Source organism: Phaenicophaeus curvirostris, chromosome 30 (genome assembly GCF_032191515.1).
Source record: "Phaenicophaeus curvirostris isolate KB17595 chromosome 30, BPBGC_Pcur_1.0, whole genome shotgun sequence".
NCBI lineage: Eukaryota > Metazoa > Chordata > Aves > Cuculiformes > Cuculidae > Phaenicophaeus > Phaenicophaeus curvirostris.
In genome coordinates, this window is record NC_091421.1 from 4302350 (window position 1) to 4327053 (window position 24704).

At 55.7% G+C, this 24704-nt stretch overlaps 1 protein-coding gene across 2 annotated transcripts; it reads left to right on the top strand.

Annotated features, from left to right (window-relative positions):
- Positions 1–391: 391 nt before the first annotated feature.
- Positions 392–23682, top strand: SLC11A2 (solute carrier family 11 member 2). Of its 2 annotated transcripts, none has more exons than XM_069878973.1 (16): positions 392–478; positions 2138–2277; positions 3156–3281; positions 3559–3678; positions 4678–4784; positions 7089–7159; positions 7241–7308; positions 7675–7830; positions 8638–8796; positions 10119–10205; positions 11217–11336; positions 12470–12619; positions 13474–13547; positions 13684–13837; positions 17764–17817; positions 22632–23682. In XM_069878973.1, the coding sequence occupies exons 1-16, from the start codon at positions 442–444 to the stop codon at positions 22707–22709; spliced, it is 1701 nt and encodes a 566-aa protein (XP_069735074.1). In that variant the 5' UTR covers positions 392–441; the 3' UTR covers positions 22710–23682. The 2 variants fall into 2 exon arrangements, with proteins under 2 accessions (XP_069735074.1, XP_069735075.1); XM_069878974.1 differs by lacking the exon at positions 392–478 and adding an exon at positions 1336–1431.
- The last annotated feature ends 1022 nt before the right edge of the window (positions 23683–24704 follow it).

A 24704-nucleotide genomic window follows, 5' to 3' on the forward strand; every position in this document is an offset into this window, starting at 1 on the left:
CGGGCGCCGCGTTGCGCCCTTCAAGGAGCCTCCGGGCACGCGGCGGGGATGAAATAACTGTGCCTGGAAGGGGAGGGATGGAATGTGGGTTTGACACACAGAGGGATTTCCACCCCGCTTCCCTTCGCCGCCGTTTCACAACCCTCGCCGACCCCGCTGTCACCTCCATTCGCACGTCCCATCCACCCACCCCCTTCTCCCTGCTCCTCACCAGGACTTTCCAGGCAGGTCCTGGGCCAAGAACTCCTTCCTAGCCCCGTGAGGATCCGCAAAGCTGGGAAAGGGCTGGGGAAGTGAGTCCATCTCTGCTGGGCGCTCGTGGTTGCGTCACCTCTCCTGTAGGTTTTTTTTTTCTCCTTCCTAACAGGTTTTTCCCCCTTCTCTTTTGCAGCCAATGTGGCCAAGCTGAACCAGCTCCCAGGCCACGAGAAGGATTCCACCATGGGGAACTCCAACATGGATCGGAAGGCGTCCTACGGTAAGGATCCTGCAGCAGGTTTGAGGTGAAAGAGGGGAGGTGGAGATGAGATCTTCGGGAGAAATGTTCTCCCATAAGGGTGAGGAGGCCCTGGAACAGGTTGCCCAGAGATATTGTGGCTGCCCCATCCCTGGAGGTGTCCAAGGCCAGGTTGGATAGGGCTTGGAGCCCCTGATCCAGTGGGAGGTGTCCCTGCCCATGGCAGGGGTGGGACTGGATGGGTTTTGAGGTCCCTTCCAACCCAACCCATTCCAGAATTCAGTGGTTCTATGATTTGAGATGCGTCGGGCTGAGATGCGTCGCTTCATCAGGCAGATTGAGATGAGATCTGAGGGAGAAATGTTTTGCTGTGAGGGTGGGGAGTCCCTGACCCAGGTTACCCAGAGATATTGTGGCTGCCCCATCCCTCGAGGTGTTCCAGGCCAGGTTGGATGGGGCTTGGAGCCCCTGATCCAGTGGGAGGTGTCTCTGCCCATGGCAGTGGTGGAACTGGCTGGGCTTTGAGGTCCCTTCCAACCCAACCCATTCCATGATTTGCTCTCATACACCCACCTTGCCTTTAGTCAAACTCCTCCGTCCCACAACCCCTCCCAAGGGTTCTGCTTGCCCGTTCGCCACCCTGGCTGCTTGTTCATCACAGCGGACGTTGACCCTCAGGTGCTTGAGGTGACTCCAGCTGGAGATTTCCCACTCCCTGGCTCCTCAGCCTGGCTGGACCGGAGGAGCCAGCCCGCAGACACGGGTTCGTTATGTAAACGGCCCCTGGCAGGCCAGGTGGCCCTGGAGGCATTTGGGAGGCAGGAAAAAAGGAGGAGCAACCAAGCCCTGTTTGCTCTGATGATGCAATAGGAAAGTTGGTAAAAGCCACTGGGTGTTCGGCCACCGTTGCCAAAGACGGGTCGATCCAGGACGGATGCTGCCCTCCCGCTCCGTGCCGCGTCGGGAGAGCAGGAGTGAGTACCAGCCTGGGGGAGAAGGTGGGCAGGGGAGGAACCAGGTGGTGGGACAAGTCCTAGCAGGTTCTCCGTGGCATCGTGCCTTTGCTGTGCCGGAATAACCCAACCCACCTTCCTCGGGAGTTAAAATTAGAGCCTGACCTTTGCGTTCCTCAGCACTGGCTTCTCCGTTTGGAGCAGGGAAGAGTCACGCAGCCTCCTGCCCGTCCCTTGCTGCCACACACGAGCTTCATGGTAGCACCAGGGTCCTTCCAGGCGTTATTCTTCAGCTGGGAGAGTCTGGGATAACACTCTTCGCAATGGTCCAAACCAGCTGTGGGTTTTCTTGGACCTAGCGAGCTCGGTGCCGGTTAATGATTATGGCAACGCGGCGGGGCTGCTGTGCCCTTTGGAAATGAAGCTGGATGAACGAGTGTCCGGACGGGCTCCGAATCATCAAACTGCTGGCTCCTCTCTCCATGTGGGAATGCTCGGGCCGGGCAGCGTTGTGTCCGGGTGGGCTTACAGCTGTTCCTGGTGTCTTTATGTCATTATCTCTTCCAGCTAATTAGCCGCGAGGGCAGGACACGCTCATTTTAGAATCATAGAATAACCAGGTTGGAAGAGACACACTGGATCATCGAGTGTGTCTTGCCAGGTTTTCCTGTGTTTCCAAGGACCCTCGCTCACTCCTCATTCCCTTTCCGTGTCTCTCCCAACCCAGATGATGTGTCCGGGGAGCACGGTGAGGTGGTCAGCACCATTTCCAGCAGCAGAAACCCACTGCAGCCACCAGATGAATCCTCAGAGGAGCCTTTTACCACCTACTTTGACAGCAAGATCCCCATTCCCGAAGATGAGACGGTGAGTATGGCCCTCCCCGCTTGCTCCGATAGGAAAATCCAGTCGGAAAAACCAGCAAGCACTTGGGACCCACGTGAGTTGGTCCCCTGGGTGCCAGTTCCCCTCTTTGCCTGCACTGGGAAGGGCATCTGGGCTGCTGGATGGGGTCTGGGAGAGGATGGGGAGGGAGCTTCTGTGCTCGCTGCGGACTTAAGGATTCATGGAATCATCAAATCCTTGAATGCGTTGGGTTGGAAGGGACCTCAAAGCCCATCCATGTCCACCATCTGCCTTAAACCTGCAGGGGCACCTCCCACTGGATCAGGGGCTCCAAGCCCCATCCAACCTGGCCTTGAACCCTTCCAGGGATGGAGCAGCCACCACTGCTCTGGGCAACCTGGGCCACTCAGGATTTGTCTCCTGGAGCAGCAAGAGCTGCTGAAGAGCAGAGAAATGTCTTGTTTGCAGCCCCAGGGGAGGAGGGGACCTTGGTCCTTTGTTCCCTTATCAAGGAGAGGGAGCAGGAGTGCTTGGCTGCCCTTTGGAACAGCCCCAGCCCCCTTGCTGTGGTATCAGGACCCTCTTTGCTTTCGATTAAGCAACACGGCAGCGTTTTCAGCTGCTGGGGCACAGGAGGATTCACCCCCCACCAAACAGCGTGTCCTTGGGCGTAGTCCTAAGCTCTAGATTAGGATCAGAGATTGCTGGAGAGCTTGGGAGGGAGTTGAGGAAGACACTGGGCTGCCCAGCGAGGGAATGAAATCAAAGTCTGGCTTTCTCTTGCTGGTTTTTATCCCTGGTGGCCGGGCAGCACATGAAGATGACGCGTGCCCTGCGCTGGGAGGGGGCTCAGCTGCAGAACCGGCTCCTGATGCCTCCATCCTCTCTCCTTTCCTCAGCATTCCTGCTTCAGCTTCCGCAAGCTCTGGGCTTTCACGGGGCCAGGCTTTTTGATGAGCATCGCCTACCTGGATCCGGGCAACATCGAGTCGGATTTACAATCCGGGGCTGTCGCAGGGTTTAAGGTCAGTGCAGAAACCTGGGGGTTGTGCATCCCCCGCGTCCACCCACGGTTTAGGACACAGAGCGGATCTGAAACACCCCAGAGGAGGAGAAAGGGCGAGCAAAGTGCTCTCAGACACCTTTCTCGGCGTTTGGGTCCTTCCTGCGGGCACATAAACCGTCGCCGAGTGTCGATGATGTCCACGATTCCTAAAGCGCGGAGGAGAGGCGTCCTGGGGGGACCCTGTTGGTGGCTGTTGGTTTCTCGCTGCCCCACTCCTGCTTTCCTCTCTCCTTCAGCTGCTCTGGGTGCTGATGCTGGCGACGATCATCGGGTTGCTCCTGCAGCGCTTGGCCGCCCGCCTCGGCGTCGTGACCGGCTTGCACCTCGCCGAAGTCTGCAACCGGCAGTACCAGAAGGTGGGTGGTTACCTGCCCCACCAGGTGGGCTCTGGGGCGCTCTCTCCTGGGGCTGCCTGAAAGATGAAATGAAAAAAGATTTAGTGCCAAATCCTCCTCCAGAGGAGGAAGTGTTCCGGTTGCCAACGTGTATTTTCATTGTCACACCTCGGCTTTGCTGGCCAAGGAGCTGGGGGATTAAGTTGGTTTCTTCTGGCTTGGTTCCCAGTCGGAAGAAGGGCACATTGGGAGGAAGGTTTTAAGCGTAGCCGTAATCGAGGGGCAAGTTGGGAAGCTGGGCTGTTAGGAGAGCAGATTTGGGATGCTCCAGGTCCTCCCCACCTTGGAAAAAGGAATGCACAAGGAGATGGGGGTGAATGAACTGGGATTTCCCAGTGAATCGCAGACAGATTGATGAATTAAACCCTGGATTTCAGCTTTTCTGCTGCCTCCAACAGTGAAACGCTTGGTGCTGGAGGAATCCTGAGGAGAGCAATGGTCCTTCAGAGCAAGGTCATTCCCTGGCTGTTGAATTTCCCTGCTTTAGAAATCTTCCTGGCTTGTGTAAGAAAGGGCCGTGCGGCTCCTCCAGCCGGGGATGAAGGAGACTGCCCTGTGGGGAAGTCCGCGATGTCCTCAGCTCTGTGCGGTTTGATGTTTCTCATCCAGCACCTGAGACTTTGTCACTGATCCCACCATGGGAAGTGTCTTCCCGTGCTCGTTCCCGGCGCCTGAGCACACGGAAACATCCAGTTCCACTCTCACAATGGGTGCAGCGTGTGGAGGGGAGGAATTTAGGTTATAGAAGTGAGCCAGGAGCCTCCCTTAGGGATTGCCATGGGGAACCTGGATTTCTGCTCCAGACCAGCCCTCAAGTGGCAACCATCAGTGTGTTTTCCATAGAAGGGAAAAGAGCCCATTCCGAAATGCTCCATCGCCACAACCTTGTCCTCACCCAGGAACTTTAAGGGAGAAGATTTTCCCTGTTTTAATGGTGTTGGATGTTTCTTTTGCCCTTAGGTTCCTCGGATTATCCTGTGGCTGATGGTCGAGCTCGCTATCATCGGCTCCGACATGCAAGAAGTCATTGGCTCGGCCATCGCTATCAACCTGCTGTCGATGGGCAAGTGAGTCGGCGTTGTCGTCAGCGGGAAGTCAGAGACTCATAGGGATAGTTTGGGTTGGAAGGGACCTTAAAGATCATCCAGTTCCAACCCCCTATGATGGGCAGGGACATCCCACTGGATCAGGCTGTCCAAGCCCCATCCAACCTGGCCTTGAACACCTCCAGGGATGGGGCAGCCACAACTTCCCTGGGAAACCTCTTCCAGGGCCTCACCACTCTCATTGGGAAGAAATTCTTCCTCACGTCCAGTCTAAACCTGCCCCTCTCCAGTTTATCCCCATTGCCCCTTATCCTATCACTCCCAAGCTTTTGTGAACAGTCCCTCCCCAGCTTTCGTGGAGCCTCTTCAGGTCTGGAAGGTCTCTATAAGATCTCCTCAGAGCCTTCTTTTCTCCAGGCTGAACAACCTCGACTCTCTCAGCCTGTCCTCATATGGGAGGTTCTCCAGCTCTCTCATCATCTTTGTCGCCTCCTCTGGACCCATTCCAACAGCTCCATCTCCTTCTTGTATTGAGAATTCCAGAACTGGACACAGTACTGGAGACGAGGTCTCATCAGAAAGGAGCAGAGTGGCAGAATCCCCTCCCTCCCTGCTGGTCACGTTCTTTGGATGCAGCCCAGGACACGGGTGGTTTCTGGCTGTGAGTGCACTTTGGTGGCTCACATTGAGCTTCTCCTCCAGCACCCAAAGTCCTTCTCCTCAGGGCTGCTCCCAATCACATCATCCCCCATCCTGGACTGAAACCATGAATTGCTCCAACCCAGCTGTAGGACCTTGCCCTTGGCTTCGTTGAACCTCACGAGGTTCCCACAGCCCCACTTCTCCAGCCTGTCCAGGGCCCTGCCTGGAAATGAGGGCTCCCCTCCCAGATTAGCTGAGTGTCACCATCTGCACCAGAACAGACTCACATATTCCTATAAATCTTCCGAAATCAGCTCTTGGAGGAGGGTGATTCATCCGTGTTGCGCTGGTGCTGAGCTGACTCAGCCACGGCCGCCTGCTTCTTTATTTTCGGCTCAAAGGGGAACTGCGGGGTTTGGGGTTTTAATTCAGCCAAATTTGGGCTGCAGCCTTCCGGGCAAATCCGATATTCCTGATAAAGGACCTTGTGCAGCGATCTTGGCTTCGAGCAGGAATGCAAACGGAACGGGGAGCTGCAGGTTTGTGGGGAGCAGCTGGTAAAAGTCTCGCTTGCTCTTGTCATTCCCAGAGTAGCCACGGGATTTGTGCTTGGGATCTGGGGAGAGGGCTCTGAGCGGAGCTGTTTCTCGGGATTCATAGAATCGTGGAATCATTTGGTTGGAAAAGATCTTTGAAATCGTTGAGTCGAACCGTCCCTGTCCACTACTGAACCATCTCCGAGCACCTTGTCCACCCGGCTTTTGAACCCCTCCAGGGATGGAGACTCCACCCTGAGCAGCCTCTGCCAGGGCTGGACAACCCTTTCCATGAAGGAATTCTACCCAATATCCAATCTAACCCTCCCCTGGCACAACTTGAGACCATTTCCTCTCATCCCATCACTTGATTCTTTGGTGAAGAGCCCAGCACCCACATCACCACAACCTCCTTTCCAGGAGCTGCAGAGAGCGATGAGGTCTCCCCTCAGCCTCCTGTTCTCCCAACTAAACCCCCCAGGTCCCTCAGCTGCTCCCAGAGCCCCTGAGCTCCAGACCCTTCCCTAGCTCTGTCCCCTTCTCCAGACACATTCCAGTCCCTCAAGGTCTATCTTGGAGTGAAGGGCTCAGAACTGAACCCAGGATTCGAGGTGCATCCCCACCAGCGCTGAGTGCAGGGGGCAATCCCTTCCCTGCTCCTGCTGGCCACCCCATGGCTGATATAAGGATGCTGGTGGCCTTGGCCACCTGGGCCACTTCTGGCTCACGTTCAGCCCCTGTTGTCCAGCATCCCCAGGGTCTTTTTCTTGGGAAGATCTTTCCAGCCGCTCTTCCCTGGAGTGTTGCAGGATGAAGCTCGGGGAGGGAACTCTTATCTGAGCTGCTTGTAGAGCAAACAAACCCACAGTCCCTTGCCAAACACCTTGTCAGACTGCAAACAAAGCTCTGTCCATCCCAGAGCCTTGGGCAACCCAAATCCATCCTGGAGCCTTGGGCAATTCAAATCCATCCCGGAGCGTTGGACAATTCAATTCCATCCCGGAGCCTTGGGCAACCCGAATCCATCCCAGAGCCTTGGGCAACCCGAATCCATCCCCAAACAAGGCCCTGGCTGAAGGGATTTGGGGCTGGTGAGGAGGACGAGGTGCTTTGTGCGCTGATGTCCCCCCGTGCTGGTCTCTCTCAGGATCCCGCTGTGGGGCGGCGTGCTCATCACCATCGCCGACACCTTCGTCTTTCTCTTCCTGGACAAATACGGTAATTTCTCCTCCTGACTTCCAGAAATAGAGCTTCCAGCTCTTTTTTTGCGGCTTGCTGATGTTCTTTTTCTTCTCCCAGGCTTGCGAAAGCTGGAAGCGTTCTTTGGGTTCCTGATTACCATCATGGCTGTGACGTTTGGCTACGAGGTACCCTCACCATCTCTCCTTACGTTCCCACCAGAGCTGTGTGGGAGCGTGTTCCCTCTCCCCACCGGTGGTTCCAGCGCCAAATCCTGGGGACAGACACTTAAAATCCAGGACATTTGAGGCTGGCTCAGTGTTTCCACTGGTGGAGACCAGTTGGGCGCTTACGTCCTTTGTTATCCAACAGCAAACGACTCCACAGTTGGGTTTTCACCAAAGCCACCGCATTTTGGCTTTCAAGTATCATAGAAACATAGAATCACCAGGTCGGAAAAGACCCATCGGATCATCGAGTCCAACCATCTAGGGGCAACCGGAGCGGTTGTGCGACCCACACGTGGCCACCTCTGCTCTTTCTTTTGTCCCCAGTACGTGACGGTGAAGCCGGACCAGGAGAAGCTGCTGAAGGGGCTCTTCATCCCGTACTGCGAGAACTGCGGCACGCCGCAGCTGGAACAGGCCGTGGGCATCGTGGGCGCCGTCATCATGCCGCACAACATGTACCTGCACTCCGCCTTGGTCAAGGTGAGCGTTGCCAGGACCCTCAAACACCTGAGTGGAGTCTGCTCTGAGCGTTGGCTTCAGTGGGGATGTTGGGAACCCCATGAGGGGCTGGTGGGGTCCTTGGCACATGGAGAGCGCTGCGAGCTTCGGGATACATGTCCTTTGCGTGTGGGGGTGGCACCAGAATCCTGGAATGGGTTGGGTTGGAAGGGACCTCAAAGCCCAGCCGGTTCCACCCTTGGCAGGGACACCTCCCACTGGATCAGGGGCTCCAAGCCCCATCCAGCCTGGCTTTGGACACCTCCAGGGATGGGGCAGCCTGGGCCAGGGCCTCCCAACCCTCACGAGAAAACATTTCTTCCTAAGATCTCAATAATCCAACCTTTGTCCCTGCCTGTGGCAGGGGGGTTGGGACTGGATGACCTTTAAGGTCCCTTCCGACCCAAACCATTCCATGATTCTGTGAACATCCCATCTCAATCTCCCCTCTTTCAGCTCAAAACCCTTCCCTCTTGTCCCATCCTTGCACCCCCTGATCAAGAGCCCCTCCTCAGCTTTCCTGGAGCCCCTTTCAGTTCTGGAAGCTGCTCTAAGGTCTCCCCAGGCTGAAGAACCCCAACTCTGCCAGCCTGTCGCCATAGAGAATTGCTCTCCGAGCTGGTGCAGCGTGTTCTGCAAATATTGGGTTTGCTTTTCCCTCCCTCCCTTGCTCTCTTCCCACCCAGCGACCCATGTCCCACTCTCCGTTCGGTATAACTACAGATCTTAGCCACACAACAGTGAATTCCAGGTTCTCAAGCCCTGATATTGTCCCCATCCCCTTTTCAGTCCCGGCAAGTGGACCGTGCAAACAAGAGGGAAGTGCGAGAAGCCAACAAGTATTTCTTCATTGAGTCCTGCATCGCTCTCTTTGTCTCCTTCATCATTAACATCTTCGTCGTGACCGTCTTCGCTGAGGCTTTCTTTGACAAGACCAACGCGGATGTGGTGAGCTGGGGCTGCCATTCAGTTCCTGGGGGGCTGTGGTGTCCAGATCCAGGTTAACACCAAAACCCAGGGCTTTTAGAGTCATTGTGGGCACCCGGAGAGCCACTCCGAGCCCCATCAGTGCCCCTGAGTCAGGCAGAGCCCATCTATTCTGTGATAAAAAGAACAAGGCTGTTGATTCAGAGAGTAGTGGGCAACGGCTTGAAGTCCAGATGGAGATCTGTGACGAGTGGTTTCCCTCAGGGGTCCGTACTGGGACCTGTGATGTTTAAAACCTTCATCAATGATGTAGAGAGTGAGATTGAGAGCAGCCTCAGTGGATTTGCAGATGACACCAAGCTGAGTGGGGCAGTTGTCACACCAGAAGGACGAGATGTCATCCAGAGGGACTTGGAGAGGCTGGAGAAGTGGGGCTGTGGGAACTTCATGGGGTTCAACAAGGCCAAGGGCAAGGTCCTACACCTGGGTCCGTGGTTTCAATCCAGGATGGGGATGATGGGATGGAGAGCAGCCCTGAGGAGAAGGACTTGGGGTGCTGAGGGAGGAGAAGCTCAACGTGAGCCACCAACATGCGCTGACAGCCCAGAAACCACCCGTGTCCTGGGCTGCATCCAAAGCCGTATGACCATCAGGGAGGGAGGGGATTCTGCCCCTCTGCTCCGCTCTGGTGAGACCTCATCTCCAGTACTGTGTCCAGTTCTGGAATCCTCAACATAAGAAGGAGATGGAGCTGTTGGAACGGGTCCAGAGGAGGCTACGGGGATGATGAGAGGGCTGGAGAACCTCCCGTACAGGGACAGGCTGAGAGATTTGGGGTTGTTCAGCCTGGAGGAGAGAAGGCTCTGAGGAGACTTATAGAGATACTCTGAGGAGACCTTCCAGACCCAAAGAGGCTCTGAGAAAGCTGGGGAGGGACTGTTCACAAAGGCTTGTGGTGATAGGATGAGGGGGAATGGGGATAAACTGGAGAGGGGCGGGTTTAAACTAGACATAAGCAAGAATTTCTTCACTATGAGGGTGGGGAGGCCCTGGATGAGGTTGCCCAGGGAAGCTGTGGCTGCCCCATCCCTGGAGGTGTCCAAGGCCAGGTTGGATGGGGCTTGGACAGCCTGGTCCAGTGGGATGTCCCTGCCCATCACAGATGGGTTGGAACTGGGTGATCTTTAAGGTCCCTTCCAACCCAAACTACTCTATGATTCTATGATGAGTCCCATTTAAACCAGCACTTTGGGGCTTCCAGCACCCACCGCTCCTTGCGTTCAGACTTCTCTGCTTGTCCTCGCTGTGCAAAACCAACCTCCTGCCCCTCTGTCTCGTTGCAGAACGCCGTCTGCGCCAACGCCAGCAGCCCGCACTCCTCGCTCTTCCCAAACAACAACGAGACGCTGGAAGTGGACATCTACAAAGGGGTGAGTGGTGGAATACTTGCCCGTTAGCGGCTGCTGCTTTTGGGACAACAGAGGGAGTAGAGGCCAGGACCTTCAAAGGGATCGCTAAAAACAGAGCTGGAGGAGACTCCTGGGGATGCAGCAAGCAGCGTGGCCAGCAGGGAGGGACAGGATTCGGCCCCTCTGCTCCGCTCTGGTGAGACCCAACCTGGAGCCCTGTGTCCAGTTCTTCCTCAGCACAGGAAGGACATGGAGCTGTTGGAGCAAGCGCAGAGGAGGCCACGGAGGTGATCTGAGAGTTGGAGAACCTCCTGTATAAGAACAGGATGAGAGAGTTGGGATTGTTCATCCTGGAGAAGAGAAGGCTCTGGAGAAACCTTAGAGCAGCTTCCAGTATGGAAAGGGGCTCCAGGAAAGCTGGGGAGAGGCTCTGGATCAGGGAGGGCAGGGAGAGGATGATGGGGAATGACTTTGAGCTTAAAGAGGGGAGATTAAGATGAGATCTTAGGAAGAAATGTTTTCCTGTGAGGGTGGGGAGGCCCAGGTTGCCCAGAGCAGTGGTGGCTGCCCCATCCCTGGAGGGGTTCAAGGCCACGTTGGATGGGGCTTGGGGCCCCTGATCCAGTGGGAGGTGTCCCTGCCCATGGCTGGGGTGGAACTGGGTGGGCTTTGAGTTCCCTTCCAACCCAACCCATCCCAGGATTCTCCAATCCTTGAGCCCAGCCCTTCACTCGAGGAATTCCCTCTCCCTTTCTCATCATTTTAGCCGCCCTGACCCCCCAGACTCCCCGTGTTCCGCTCCCCTCGTTGATTTGCTTGGCCAGGACCAAGCTTTTCTCACACCCGTGGCCCCTGCTTCATCCGCTGCCTACGCGGGGGATGCTTTGCCCTCTTTCACAACAGGATGATTCCTTCTCTCTCACCTCCACGTCTGTGATTAATCCGGTCACGGGGGGGAATTCACCAGCAGAAGAATTCCCTTGTTCCCACTCGCAGATGTGGGACTGACAGCAGCTCAATCCTCTGTGCCAGGGCGCCGTTCTGGGCTGTTACTTCGGCCCTGCTGCTCTCTATATCTGGGCAATCGGGATCCTCGCCGCCGGCCAGAGCTCAACAATGACGGGGACGTACTCTGGGCAGTTCGTTATGGAGGTAATGAACCCTCTTGGATGCCGCCTGCATCCCCAGTCGCTCCGTTCCCGAGCCTTTCGAGCTAATATTGGTGATTCTCAATGATAAGACAATGAGATTGAGGGCACCTCAGCGAGTTTGCAGATGACACCAAGCGGAGCGGGGCAGTTGTCACACCAGAGGGACGGGACGTCATCCAGAGGGACCTGGAAGGGCTGGAGAATTGGGGCTGTGGGAACTTCATGAGGTTCAACAAGGCCAAGGGCAAGGTCCTACACATGGGTTGGGGCAATTCATGGTTTCAGTCCAGGATGGGGGATGATGTGATGGAGAGAACACTGAGGAGAAGGACTTGGGGTGCTGGGGGAGGAGAAGCTCAACATGAGCTGTGGAAGTGCACTCGCAGCCCAGAAACCACCCGTGTCCTGGGCTGCATCAGAAGCAGCGTGGCCAGCAGGGAGGGAGGGGTTTCTGCCCCTCCATTCTTCTCTTGTGAGACCTCATCTCCAGTACTGTGTCCAGTTCTGGAATCCTCAACATAAGAAGGAAATGGAGCTGCTGGAATGGGTACAGAGGAGGCTACAAGGATGATGAGAGGGCAGGATGTACGAGGACAGGCTGAGGGAGTTGGGCTTGCTCAGCCTGGAGAAGAGAAGGCTCTGAGGAGACCGTATAGAGACCTTCCAGTACCTGAAGGGGCTCCAAGAAAGCTGGAGAGGGGCTGTTCACAAAGGCTTGTGGTGACAGGACAACGGGAAACTGAGATAAACTTTAGACTGGACATGAGAAGGAATTTCTTCCCAATGAGAGTGGGGAGGCCCTGGAAGAGGTTTCCCAGGGAAATTGTTGCTGCCCCATCCCTGGAGGTGTTCAAGGCCAAATTGGATGGGGTCTTGGGCAGCCTGATGCAGTGGGAGGTGTCCCTGCCCATGGCAGGGGGTGGAACTGGATGGGCTTTGAGGTCCCTTCCAACCCAAATTATTTGATAATTCTATGATTCTCCTTCCCTGGACACGCAGCTCTTGCTGGAAGCTCCTTCAACCTCCCTGCTGGGCTTTCTAGCTCCCAGTCATGCCCTGAGTCCCACTCTTCCCACCGTGCTCGGAGTCTCCTTGCACTGTTTTCACCTGGCAACTTCTCCGATTTTTCCCCAGGGCTTCCTGAACCTGCGCTGGTCCCGCTTTGCCCGGGTGCTGCTGACCCGCTCCATCGCCATCACCCCCACCCTCTTCGTTGCCATCTTCCAGGACGTCGAACACTTGACTGGCATGAACGACTTCTTAAACGTTCTCATGAGCCTCCAGGTGAGCGGCAGCACCCGGGTCCTGGAGAAAAACCTCTGGCACTGGATAGGATGAAAGGGAACAGGTTTGAGCTGAAAGAGGGGAGATTGAGATGAGATCTTGGAAAGAAATGTTCTCCTGAGAGGATGGGGAGAACCTGGCCCAGGTTTCCCAGAGAAGTTGTGGCTGCCCCATCTGTGGAGATGTTCCAGGCCAGGCTGGATGAGGCTTGGAGCCCCTGATCCAGTAGGAGGTGTCCCTGCCCATGGCAGTGGTGGGACTGGATGAGCTTTGAGGTCCCTTCCAACCCAAACCATTCCATGATTAAGCCCCTCAACCCATGAAGCCAAATGACACGATGGCAGCAGTTCTGCTGAATCTCCATCCCTGGAGTTGTTCAAGGCCAGCTTGCATGGGGCTTGGACCCCCTGATTCAGTGGGAGATGTCCCTACCCATGGCAGGGGGTGGAACTGGATGGATTCCATGAATATTTCAGTTCCTGGTGCCTCAGGGTTTGCAGGAGGAGCTGAGTAGAGCAAGTTGCTGTCAGGAGGGGCTGGGCTGCAGCAGAGAGGTGGAGAGGATCAACCAGGGTCGTGGAAGCATGGAATGCTTTGGGTTGGAAGGGACCTCAAACCCCATCTAGTTCCATCCCTCTGCGTGGGCAGGGACACCTCCCACTGGATCCGGGTGCTCAGAGTCTCAGGGTCTCAAATTCCTTCCTTGTCCCAGCCGGGAAAGTCCCTTTGTCTCACGTCACAACAGCTTCAGGGAAATGGTGTCAGATACAAGCAAGCTTTGGATGTTTGTCCATGCTGAGATAATTGGAACCATCTCCCCTATTTATTCTTCTGTATTTTCTTGCTTCTTCCAGCTTCCGTTCGCTCTGATCCCTGTCCTGACGTTCACCAGCCTGCCCGGCGTCATGAACGATTTTGCCAACGGACTGTAAGTATGAAGGGAGTCGCCTCCGAGCAGGAGACAGCGTGGTGCTCCCCCAGGCACACGTCTCGGTCCTCTCCTCCTCCAGCATCTCCTCCTGGCCCCTCCGCCTCACCCTGTTGTGCTCTGGCCTCGCTCGCAGGTTCTGGAGGATCGCGGGTGGGCTGCTCATCCTCCTTGTCTGCTGCATCAACATGTACTTTGTGGTGGCCTACGTCATGTCCCTCAACCACATAGCTCTGTACATCGGGGCTGCCATCCTCAGCGTGGTCTACCTCTCCTTTGTGGCGTATTTGGTAAGTTTGGGGCGAGCTGGGAGTCCTGCTCAAGTGCGACCAGCCCGTGGGGTTATTTTCAGAGAATTCACGCCTGAGACTTCAACTTTTTCCACATGAGATCAATCAAACTGACTGAAACGCTCGATTCCAGCAGCAGCCACGGGGCTTGGAGGTTAAAAATGCCCTCAAAACCCTTAAGGTAGCACCTGAGACTGCAGGAGTTTTGGTGAAGAACCATAAAATCATGGGATGGTTATGGTTGGAAAAGCCCTCCAAGCTCATCTAGCCCAACCATCAGCCCAACCCCAATGTGACCACTGAACCCTGTCCCCAAGGGCGACATCTAAACGTGTTTTGAACCCCACCAGGGCTGGAGACTCCAGCAGCGCCCTGGGCAGCCTCAGGGCTGGACAACCCTTTCCATGAAGGAGTTTTCCCCGATATCCAATCTAACCCTCCCCTGGCACAACTTGAGGACATTTCCTCACATCCCATCACTTCTTACTTGGGAGAAGAGCCCAGCACCACCTCACCACAATCTCCTTTCCAGGAGCTGCAGAGAGTGATGAGGTCTCCCCTCAGCCTCTTCTCCACACCAAACCCCTCAGGTCCCTCATTGCTCTCAGAGCCCCTGGGCTCCAGACCCTTTCCCAGCTCCATTTCCTTCTCCGGATGCGCTCGAGCTCCTCAAAGTCTTTCTTGGAGCGAGGAGCCACCGTTCCATTCCTTGGTTTCTGTTCATTCTGGCACATTTTACAAGCCTTAAAGTCAGTTGCAGGGTCTGGACAGATGGGGAAGTTGAGGCTTTCGTGGCCAGATTTGCTTGCGCATCCGTTCTTCGTGGCACCTGCCTACGCACACGACCTTTCTCCTGCTTCCCCGACCATCTCTTCAGCCCTTCCCCTGCTCACCCTTCCCCAAAAAGCCCCGATTTAATGCTGCAGCAGGTGAAACGTTGGCAGAGACTTTGGAGTAAGGCAAGATTCCTCTGTACGTGTGTAAAACCAGAATGGACAGAATGGGTTGGGGTGGAACAGTCCTCAAAGCCCATCCGATCCCAACCCCTGCCGTGGGCAAGGACACCTCCCACTGGATCCAGGTGCTCAGAACCCCATCCAACCTGGCCTTGAACGCTTGCAGGGATGGGACATCCACGATTTCAATCCAGGCTGGGGGATGATGCGATTGAGGAGAAGGACTTGGGGGGCTGGTGGATGAGAAGATCCACAGGAGCCAACAATGTGCGCCTGCAGCCCAGAAACCAACCGTGTCCTGGGCTGCATCCAAAGCGGTGTCGCCAGCAGGGAGAGGGGATTCTGCCCCACTGTTCCTCTCTGGTGAGACCCCACCTGGAGTTCTGTGCCCGGTTCTGGAATCCTCAACATAAGAAGCAGATGGAGCTGTTGGAATGAGTCCAGAGGAGGCCACGGAAAAGATCCAAGGGCTGGAGAACCTGCCGTACAAAGACAGGCTGAGAAAGTTGGGGTAGTTCAGCCTGGAGAAGAGAAGCCTCTGGGGAGCTTCCAGTATGGAAGGTGGGGAGGGACCTTTTACAAAGGCTTGTAGTGATGGGATGAGTGGAATAGCTTTAAATTGAAAGGGGGAAAATTTAGACTGGACCTCAGGAGGGAATTCTTCACAGTGAGGTTGCAGAGGCCCTGGCCCCAGTTGCCCAGAGCAGTGGTGGCTGCCTCATCCCTGGAGGGGTTCAAGGCCAGGTTGGATGGGGCTTGGAGACCCTGATCTAGTGGGAGGTGTCCCCACCCTCACAGGAGAACATTTCTCCCCAAGATCTCATCTCAATCTCCCCTCTTTCAGCTTAAAACCATTCCCCCTCATCCTCTCCCTGCCCTCCCCAGTCAAGAGCCCCTCCCCAGCTTTCCTGGAGTGCCTTTCCATACTGGAAGCTGTTCTAAGGTCTCCCCACAGCCTTCTCTTCTCCAGGATGAACAACCCCAACTCTTCCAGCCTGTCCTCATACTGGAGGTTCTCCAGCCCTCAAATCATCTCCATGGCCTCTTTTAGACTCCCTCCAGCAGCTCCATGTCCTTCTTGCGCTGAGGACTCCAGGACTGAACTCAGAACTCCAGGTTGGGTCTCACCAGAGCGGAGCAGAGGGGCAGAATCCCCTCCCTCTGCTGGTCCCACGGCTTTGGATGCAGCCCAGGAGAAGGTCGTCTTTCTGGGCTGTGGGTGCACATGGTTGCTCGTACTCACTTTTCATGCTTCCACGTCCCTCGAGGCAGGGCCACTGTCAAGCCCATCGTCCCCCAGCCCGAAGCCACGTTGGGATCGCCCTGACCGAGGTGCAGAGCCTTGCACTTGGCCTTGGTGAAGTCCATGAGCATGAGCTCCTCTCTCCAGCCTGTCAGGGTCCCCCATGGATGGTTTCCTTCCCTCTGGATCATCCCACCACTCGGGTCGGTGTCATCCGCAGATACGCTGCCAGCGCACTCGCTCCCACCGTTCTGTGCCCAGCAAAGACGCTCACTAGTACTGGTCCCAGTATGGACCCTGTGGTCACTGGTCTCCAGCCACACACCGAGCTTTGCAGCTCTTCAAGTGCGGCCACCTGGCCAAGTCCTTGTCCACTGAGTGGTCACAGAATCAGAGAATCATTAAGGTGGGAAAAGCCCTCCAAGCTCATCCAGTTCAACCGTCAGCCCAAACCCACCATGACCACTGAACCCTGACCCCAAGAGCCACATCTACATGTGTTTTGAACCCTCCAGGGACAGGGACTCCATCACTGCCCTGGGCAGCCTCTGCCAGGGCTGGACAACCCTTTCCATGAAGGAGTTTTCCCCAATAACCAATCTGACCGCCCCTGTGGCAAAACTTGAGGTGGTTTCCTCTCATCCCATCACCTGTTCCTTGGGAGAAGAGCCCAGCACCCACCTCACCACAACCCCCTTTCCAGGAGCTGCAGATAGTGATGAGGTCTCCCCTCAGCCTCCTCTTCTCCACAACAAACCCCACAGGTCCCTCAGCTGCTCCCAGAGCCCCTGCGCTCCAGACCCTCCCCCAGCTCCGTTCCCTTCTCCAGACACATTCCAGCTCCTCAAGGTCTTTCTTGGAGTGAGGGATCCAAAACTCAACCCAGGATTCGAGGTGCATCCTCACCAGCGCTGAGTGCAGGGGGACGATCCCTTCCCTGCTCCTGCTGGCCACCCCATGGCTGATCCAAGCCAGGATGCTGGTGCTCTTCTTGGCCACCTGGGCCACTTCTGGCTCACGTTCAGCCCCTGTTGACCAGCACCCTACGGCCTTTTCCCTGGGGCAGTTTTCCAGCTGCTCTTCCCCAAGCCTGGAGCGTTGCCTGGGGTTGTTGTGACCCAAGTGCAGGATCTGGCACTTGGCCTTGTGGAAACTCGTCCCGTTGGGCCTGGCCATGGATCCAGCCTGTCCTGATCCCTCTGCAGAGCCTCCCTGCCCTCCAGCCCATGGATCCAGCCTGTCCTGATCCCTCTGCAGAGCCTCCCTGCCCTCCAGCCCATGGATCCAGCCTGTCCCGATCCCTCTGCAGAGCCTCCCTGCCCTCCAGCCCATGGATCCAGCCTGTCCCGATCCCTCTGCAGAGCCTCCCTGCCCTCCAGCCCTTGGATCCAGCGTGTCCTGATCCCTCTGCAGAGCCTCCCTGCCCTCCAGCCCTTGGATCCAGCGTGTCCTGATCCCTCTGCAGACCCTTCCTGCCCTCCAGCCCATGGATCCAGCCTGTCCTGATCCCTCTGCAGACCCTTCCTGCCCTCCAGCACATCCACACTCCCACACACTTTGGTGTCCTCCACAAACTGAGGGTTCCCCGACCAGATCCAGCAGCTCTGCCTTCCGTACCGCTTCCAGTGATGATTTCCCCTCCCTGAGGTCCCCCCTGACCGTTCCACCAGCAGAACCTCTGCAAACTCCCCACCGTTCCTGAGCACCGACACCTTCTTTCCTTGCAGACGTGGCTGTGCCTCATCGCCCTGGGCGCCTCCTTCCTGGCCTGCGGGAAAACGGTAAGCGTCACCCGGACCCTGCTGACCGAAGAGTCCCCGGCTCACGCCACCAAGTAGCCACAGTGTCCGTGCAAGTAGCCATCAGAGCCAGTGCGTCCTATGGTTTACAGTGTGAACGAAACCAAACGTATGTGCGCTTCGCACAGGTTGAACAGGAAAATAAGTCCATCCGGTGTCCGGATCGGAAAATACGGAATATTCATGTCGGTGAACACCTCGAATCCCGCTGGAACGGGGGGCGCGGGGCAGGGGTTTCTAGACACTAAGGCTCCGTGTTGGCTGGTTCCAAGCCAACCGGTGTCTCCGGGTTCTTTCCGTTTGGGTTAAACCCAAGAGAATCCTTTATCCCGGTTCATTTTAATCCACGTAGCAGAAACATTGGAGCTCCAGGGCATCGCTGCTTCCGTACTGAACTGGAGACTCCATAAATATAAGCTAAGAAACTCAAAACTAAGCCTGTTGGGGTTTGCTGCCGCGCTACGGCCCTTCCACCGCGGCGGCATCGCCGCTGCCCCTCGTCATCCAGCTGGGTTTGGGGTTTTCCACTTGGAAACGCTTCCGATCCAGAGTGAAGCCGAGGGGGAGGCGCAGCTCCCACTTTGTAAGGACTGGAAATCTTGGCATTAATTATCTCGTTTCATCGTTTTCCTCATCCGGCGCGTGGGTTTGGGATTCGGCAAAGGAAATGCGGCACGATCTTTGGTTTATTTATGCGTTTGGGAGTTGATTCCTGTGGGATTCATGGAAGCGCTCAAGAGACCCTCCCACTCCTTGGTTATCGGCCCCGGAGCCGTAACACAACATCAAGGCTTTATCGGCCACCCCTTCTTTAATTCACTCCAAAACCTCTCTCATCGCTCTCCTCGTTAGCGTTTAATGAGTTGCAATTTCCTTTTTTTTGGAGGTGGGAAGGCAACCGGAGTCAGTTGTGATGGAGAGAGCAGCGCGTTCCGCTGCTTTTCAGAGCATTGGGTGGATTTTGTGCGTCCATCCCGCGTGGCAAGGGGGCGTTGGGTGTTTTCATCCTGAGAATGGGAGGTGGAAGCTGAAAACCCAAGAGTTTTTAGTGGTATTTCCCTTTCCCGACCACCCGGGATGGCTGGCGCGTTGCCGGCGACGCTCCAGAGGCACCAAAAGGATCGGGAAGAGCGCGCGGTTTGGGGATGAGGTTGGTCTGGGCTGCCCGGCGCAGGGTTGTTGGCTTGCTCGGGAATTCCAGCAGCCTCTGGAAGCTGGGAATTCTGTTTTCAGGGAATTGGTTCGAGAAACAAAAGCCTCAGAGAGCCGCTGGCTGCTTTGGAGCTCCCCCTAAACCAAACAAGCCCTAGAACCCAGTAGAATTTGAGTTTTTCAATCAGTCGTTGCAGGAATCCAGCAGGATCCACCCCCTGCGTGGTGACACTGGAAGATTTTATCCCTGTTTCCATGAACAAAAGCCAGAGCGGGTGGTGGTGGTGGGACCTGTGAGAACCTCGTGAGGTTCTACAAGGCCAAGGGCAACATCCTACACCTGGGTTGGAGCAATCCATGGTTTCAATCCAGGATGGGGGATGATGGGGTGGAGAGCAGCCCCGAGGAGAAGGACTTGGGGTGCTGGGGGAGAAGCTCAACATGTGCCACCAAAGTGCACTCGCAACCCAGAAACCAACCGTGTTCTGGGCTGCATCCAAAGCAGCGTGGCCAGCAGGGAGGGGGGGGATTCTGCCCCTCTGCTCCTCTCTGGTGAGACCTCATCTCCAGTACTGTGTCCAGTTCTGGAATTCTCAATACAAGAAGGAGATGGAGCTGTTGGAATGAGTCCAGAGGAGGCAATGGGGATGATGAGAGGGCTGGAGAACCTCCCGTACGAGGACAGGCTGAGAGAGTTGGGGTTGTTCAGCCTGGAGAAGAGAAGGCTCCGAGGAGATCTTCTAGAGACCTTCCGGTACCTGAAGGGGCTCCAAGAAAGCTGGGGAGGGACTGTTCACAAAGGCTTGTGGTGATAGGACAAGGGGGAACGAGGATAAACTGGAGAGGAGCAGATTTAGACTAGACATTAGGAGGAATTTCTTCCCAATGAGAATGGTGAGGCCCTGGAAGAGGTTTCCCAGGGAAATTGTTGCTGCCCCATCCCTGGAGATGTTCCAGGCCAGGTTGGATGGGGCTTGGAGTCCCTTGATCCAGTGGGAGGTGTCCCTGCCCATCACAGATGGATTGGAACTGGATGATCTTCAAGGTCCCTTTCAACCCAAACCATTCTGTGACTCTATGATAGGACAAGGGGAACGGTTTTGAGCTGCAAGAGATGAGATTGAGACGAGATCTTGGGGAGAAATGTTCTCCTGTGAGGGAGAGGAGGCCCTGGCCCAGGTTGCCTAGAGCAGTGGTGGCTGCCCCATCCCTGGAGGGGTTCAAGGCCAGGTTGGATGGGGCTTTGAGTTCCCCTGATGCAGTGGGAAGTGTCCCTGCCCATGGCAGGAGGTGGAACTGGATGGGCTTTGAGGTACCTTCCAACCCAGACTATTTTATGATTCAATGATCCAGCGGAGCCGCTGGGCTGGAGCCGCGTTTGTGGCTCTCATCCTGCTGGTTCCATCCCTTTTGGTTTCCTCTGTTGGGAATTTTTGGCTGCTGGGAGCCCTTCCTGCTGCAAGAATGACTTTCTGAGGGTCGCTCTGCGGTGGAGCCTCCAGATCGAGCTCCCGTTCCTGGCTGCTGCTCCTTGCGGAATTTCATTCCCACCCCATATCCAGTCTGGACCAACCACTGCTCCCATTAAAACACAGATACTTTTCCAACTTGGCTCCTTGGGTCTTTTTTTTGGGGGGGTTCTTCTGATCTTTGGCTGTAAAGGAGACCCCAGTGGCTCCGCTGCCGTGGACCCTGCTGGCAGGATGAGACCCTGCGGGATCCGGACCCTCCGTCAGCCTCTCCCGCGTTTCTCCCGGCTTCCCCGGGAGCAGATCCGCGTTGTCCGTGTTCTCCACCAAGGTCAGGGCACCACGAGCCCAAGGCAGTGGGATTTCTTTGGTGGGACCCACGTGCCTGCATCCCCCCCCAGCTCTGCCTTTAGAGGCTTTTCTGCTCCCAGTGCTGCGCCCAGCTCTGAGGAGCACTAAAAACTGTGGATTTGAGCAGATTTTGGAACTCCTTAGCTGTTTTTTCAGCTGTGGTTGAGCCCAAGCCCAGCTCCAGCCCATGGGGGTCGCACACGGAGCTCGGAGGCTGAGCTGGACTAAAAATCCGTAGGGAAAGGGGTCTCAGCAGCAGGAGTTGCCGCTGTGCCACGTCCCCTCGTGTCCAACACCGGCTCGGACCCTGGAAACCGGAGGCACTCCCAAAGCCGCGCTCTCCCCTTCCCACCCGGCGAGCTCCCTGCTCCCTCGTCTCTCCTTTTTGGGGTGTTTTATTCTCATTTGATGAATCACGCACCCACTGTGGAGCTGGGAGGGAGGAGAAACCCCGAGGGGTTGGTTCTTGTCTTGTAGGATGAGTCCCACTCGGTTAAACCAAGTTTGGCTCAGGGAGGGGGCGAACGAGCAGCCTGCGACCCCTTCTCTTCAATTAACCAACCTGGGGGATCAGTCTGTGCTCGTTAAGGCTCATCTACACCTAGATTTAATTGGAATGAAGAAGGGAATCCACTCAAACTGGTGGAGAGGGGAGAGAACGGCTGTGCTGGGTCGACCCCTTCCGGTGGATCCAATCGGGGAGAAAGACAATTAATATTTGCGCCGCATCCAATTAGTTCTGGTTAATAAACCTGAATTAACGAACGAGCTGGTGGCATAAGCGAGGGTCGGCGTGGGATGCGTTGAGATGCTCAACCCTGCTCAACTCAGGCTTCGTTAAAGCCTTTTCAGCTCAGGTTTCGTTAAACCCTTTTCAGCTCAGGCTTCATTAAACCCTGTTCAACTCAGGCTTCGTTAAACCCTGCTCAACTCGGGCTTCGTTAAACCCTGTTCAACTCAGGCTTTGTTAAACCCTGCTCAACTCAGTCTTCATTAAACCCTGCTCAACTCAGGCTTCGTTAAACCCTGTTCAACTCGGGCTTCGTTAAACCCTGTTCAACTCGGGCTTCGTTAAACCCTGCTCAACTCGGGCTTCGTTAAACCCTGCTCAACTCAGTCTTCATTAAACCCTGCTCAACTCAGGCTTCGTTAAACCCTTTTCAGCTCAGGCTTCGTTAAACCCTGCTCAACTCAGTCTTCATTAAACCCTGTTCAACTCAGGCTTCGTTAAACCCTTTTCAGCTCAGGCTTCGTTAAACCCTGCTCAACTCAGGCTTCATTAAACCCTGCTTAACTCAGGCTTCATTAAACCTTGCTCAACTCAGGCTTCGTTAAACCCTTTTCAGCTCAGGCTTCATTAATCCTTGCTCAACGCAGGCTTCATTAAACCCTGCTCAACTAGGTCTTCGTTAAACCCTGCCTAAATACCTCAGGCTTCGTTAAACCCTGCTCAACTCAGGCTTCATTAAACCATGCTGAACTCAGGCTTCGTTAAACCCTGTTCAACTAGGTCTTTGTTAAACCCTGCTCAACTTGGGCTTCATTAAACCCTGCCTAACTAACTCAGGCTTCGTTAAACCCTGCTCAACTCAGGCTTCATTAAACCATGCTGAACTCAGGCTTCGTTAAACCCTGTTCAACTAGGTCTTTGTTAAACCCTGCTCAACTTGGGCTTCATTAAACCCTGCCTAACTAACTCAGGCTTCGTTAAACCCTGCTCAACTCAGGCTTCGTTAAACCCTGCCTAACTAACTCAGGCTTCGTTAAACCCTTCCCAGCTCAGGCGTCGTTCCCGGCTCTCACCTCTTCCCTCTCCTCTTCCAGTGCCACCTGGGATTCACCGCCCACCCCGAGCAATTCCTGCTCGACGCCATCGACGCCGACGCTCCGGCTCCGAGATGATCCCGGCTCCGCGGCTGGAAGGACGGAACCGAGTCTAACGGAGACGCTTCTCCTGCCGCAGAATCCTCGGCCATCGCCCCACCGGGACCGGGCTGGGAATTGTGAGCAGAGCCCGGGGTCTCTCCTGGGAATATTGGTGGGATCAGAGCATCCTGGAAGAACGGGAAGAGCTGCGGAGCCGGCACCCGGGAGAATCCCAGCTCTAAATCCTGGCATCGCCGTCCCGGTTTTTACTTTTGGGTCCCTCCGAAGATTTTCCCCTTTTCCCCTCAAATCCTTGGTTGGGGAATGGATTTGTTGACGTTTCCCTGATCCTGAGCCACATTTCTCCTGGCAGGATGTGGATACGTATTTTTTTTATCCTCATTTTGGGGAAATTCCAGACTCGGAAAACTGAGCCAGGCCCGAGCCGCGTTCCTGGCAAGCTCACGGCGGGGCGCTCGGACTCGGATCCGCAGGGAGACGCCACCGGGAAGGCCGGGGCTGGCGGCCAACCCCATCCCTTGGGATGTGCCGGGGAATTCCACCTGGTTTTGCCTTAAATCCTGGCCCCATCCCAGCTCTTCCGTGCGGTGAAGACCTCTCCCTCCGGCCCAGGCTGCTCCTCCTCCCCACGGGCGCTATTCCCACCCGGAGCTGGTGGCCACCTCTGTGCCGGCATCAGCCGAACTGGGAATTCTCAGGGCATTCTGCTGTTTTCTGGGCATTCCAAGAAATCCCGGGAGCTGCCGGGACCCTCCTGGATCCTCCGATGGAGTCTGAGGGCTCCTAATTTCCAGCTCCTTGTTCCCAGCTCCAGTGAATCCAGCTCAGCCCCAGTGGAGGGGTCGGTTCCTCCTGCCTTTCCCTTCATCATCTCCCTGTTTTAATTAAATCTTTCCCAATCCAAGCCTTTTTGATTCCATGTCCTCGGCACCATCCTTATCCGACAACTCCGGATGCGCCGGAGGGTTGGGTTTCTCCGCTAAAAGATTGGATTTGACCTTTTCTGTTCAGCTTTCAGCCCAGTTTAGAAGTAAAACTGACCTTCCCGGTCCCTTTTCCTGGAAGAATTTGTCATATTCCCAGTTTTTCCATTCCCAAATCCCACTCTTGGCATCTGTGGTGTTGAAAGTAATGAAGCAGAGGAGCTACGGAGTGGATAAAGCCCGGACGCCCCATGGATGCTCAGAGATGCTGGGATCTGGGCTGGGATTTGTGGGGAATTCAAATCCAGGGGATTGATCTTCCAGGAATTTGCTTCGGAAGCGAACGAGGCTCGATCCAACACGGCTGAGCCGAGTTCTCTGCTCTCGGTGGGAACATCAGCCCCACTGGGGCCCCGTTTCCTGGGAATGGGGGTCCCTCCCTCCCCATTCTCGCTGCTTCCATCCCAGTCTGATCCCAGCTTGATCCCAGTCAGTTCCCAGTCCAGTCCTAGTTTGTTTGTGGTCAGCTCCCGGTCTGATCCCACTCCCATCCCAGTCTGCTCTTGGTTGGATCCAGGTCTGATCCCACTCCAATCCCAACCGGCTCTTGGTCTCTTGAAGGTCCCAGTTCACCTCCAAAAATCCCAAGAGCATCCCAGCCCCATCAACATCCTCATCCCACCAGTTCTGGGATTCTCGGCAGGGATTTTGGAGGCGATCCTGCTGCACGCGGAATCTGGGGGAGGTTGGGGAAGGAGGTTCCTTGTTCTTGGCCAGATCAGGAGCCACCAGTGTCCTGGGCGGCAGGAGATGGAACTGGATGGGATTTGAGGTCCCTTCCGACTCAGCCCATTCTGGGATTCAATTCTGGGTCTTTATCCCCAAATCCCAGTCATTGAACCCCAACTCTGGGGTCTTTATCCCCAAATCCCAGTCATTGAACCCCAATTCTGGGTCTTTATCCCCAAATCCCAGGGTCGGGGAGATGTGGGGGAGGAGGAAGAAAGGGGGAAAGGAGGAAGAAAGGGGGAAAGGAAAAAGGGGGAAAGGAAAAAGGGGGAAAGGGAGGGGGGAAGGAAAAAGGGGG

Excerpts from the sequence above, each read along its gene's own strand:
- SLC11A2 (XM_069878974.1), top strand. The coding sequence starts at position 1,392 with ATGCTGCCCTCCCGCTCCGTGCCGCGTCGGGAGAGCAGGA. Across the intron at positions 2,278-3,155 it reads CCATTCCCGAAGATGAGACG|CATTCCTGCTTCAGCTTCCG; the intron begins GTGAGTATGGCC and ends TCCTTTCCTCAG. Across the intron at positions 7,831-8,637 it reads TGCACTCCGCCTTGGTCAAG|TCCCGGCAAGTGGACCGTGC; the intron begins GTGAGCGTTGCC and ends TCCCCTTTTCAG.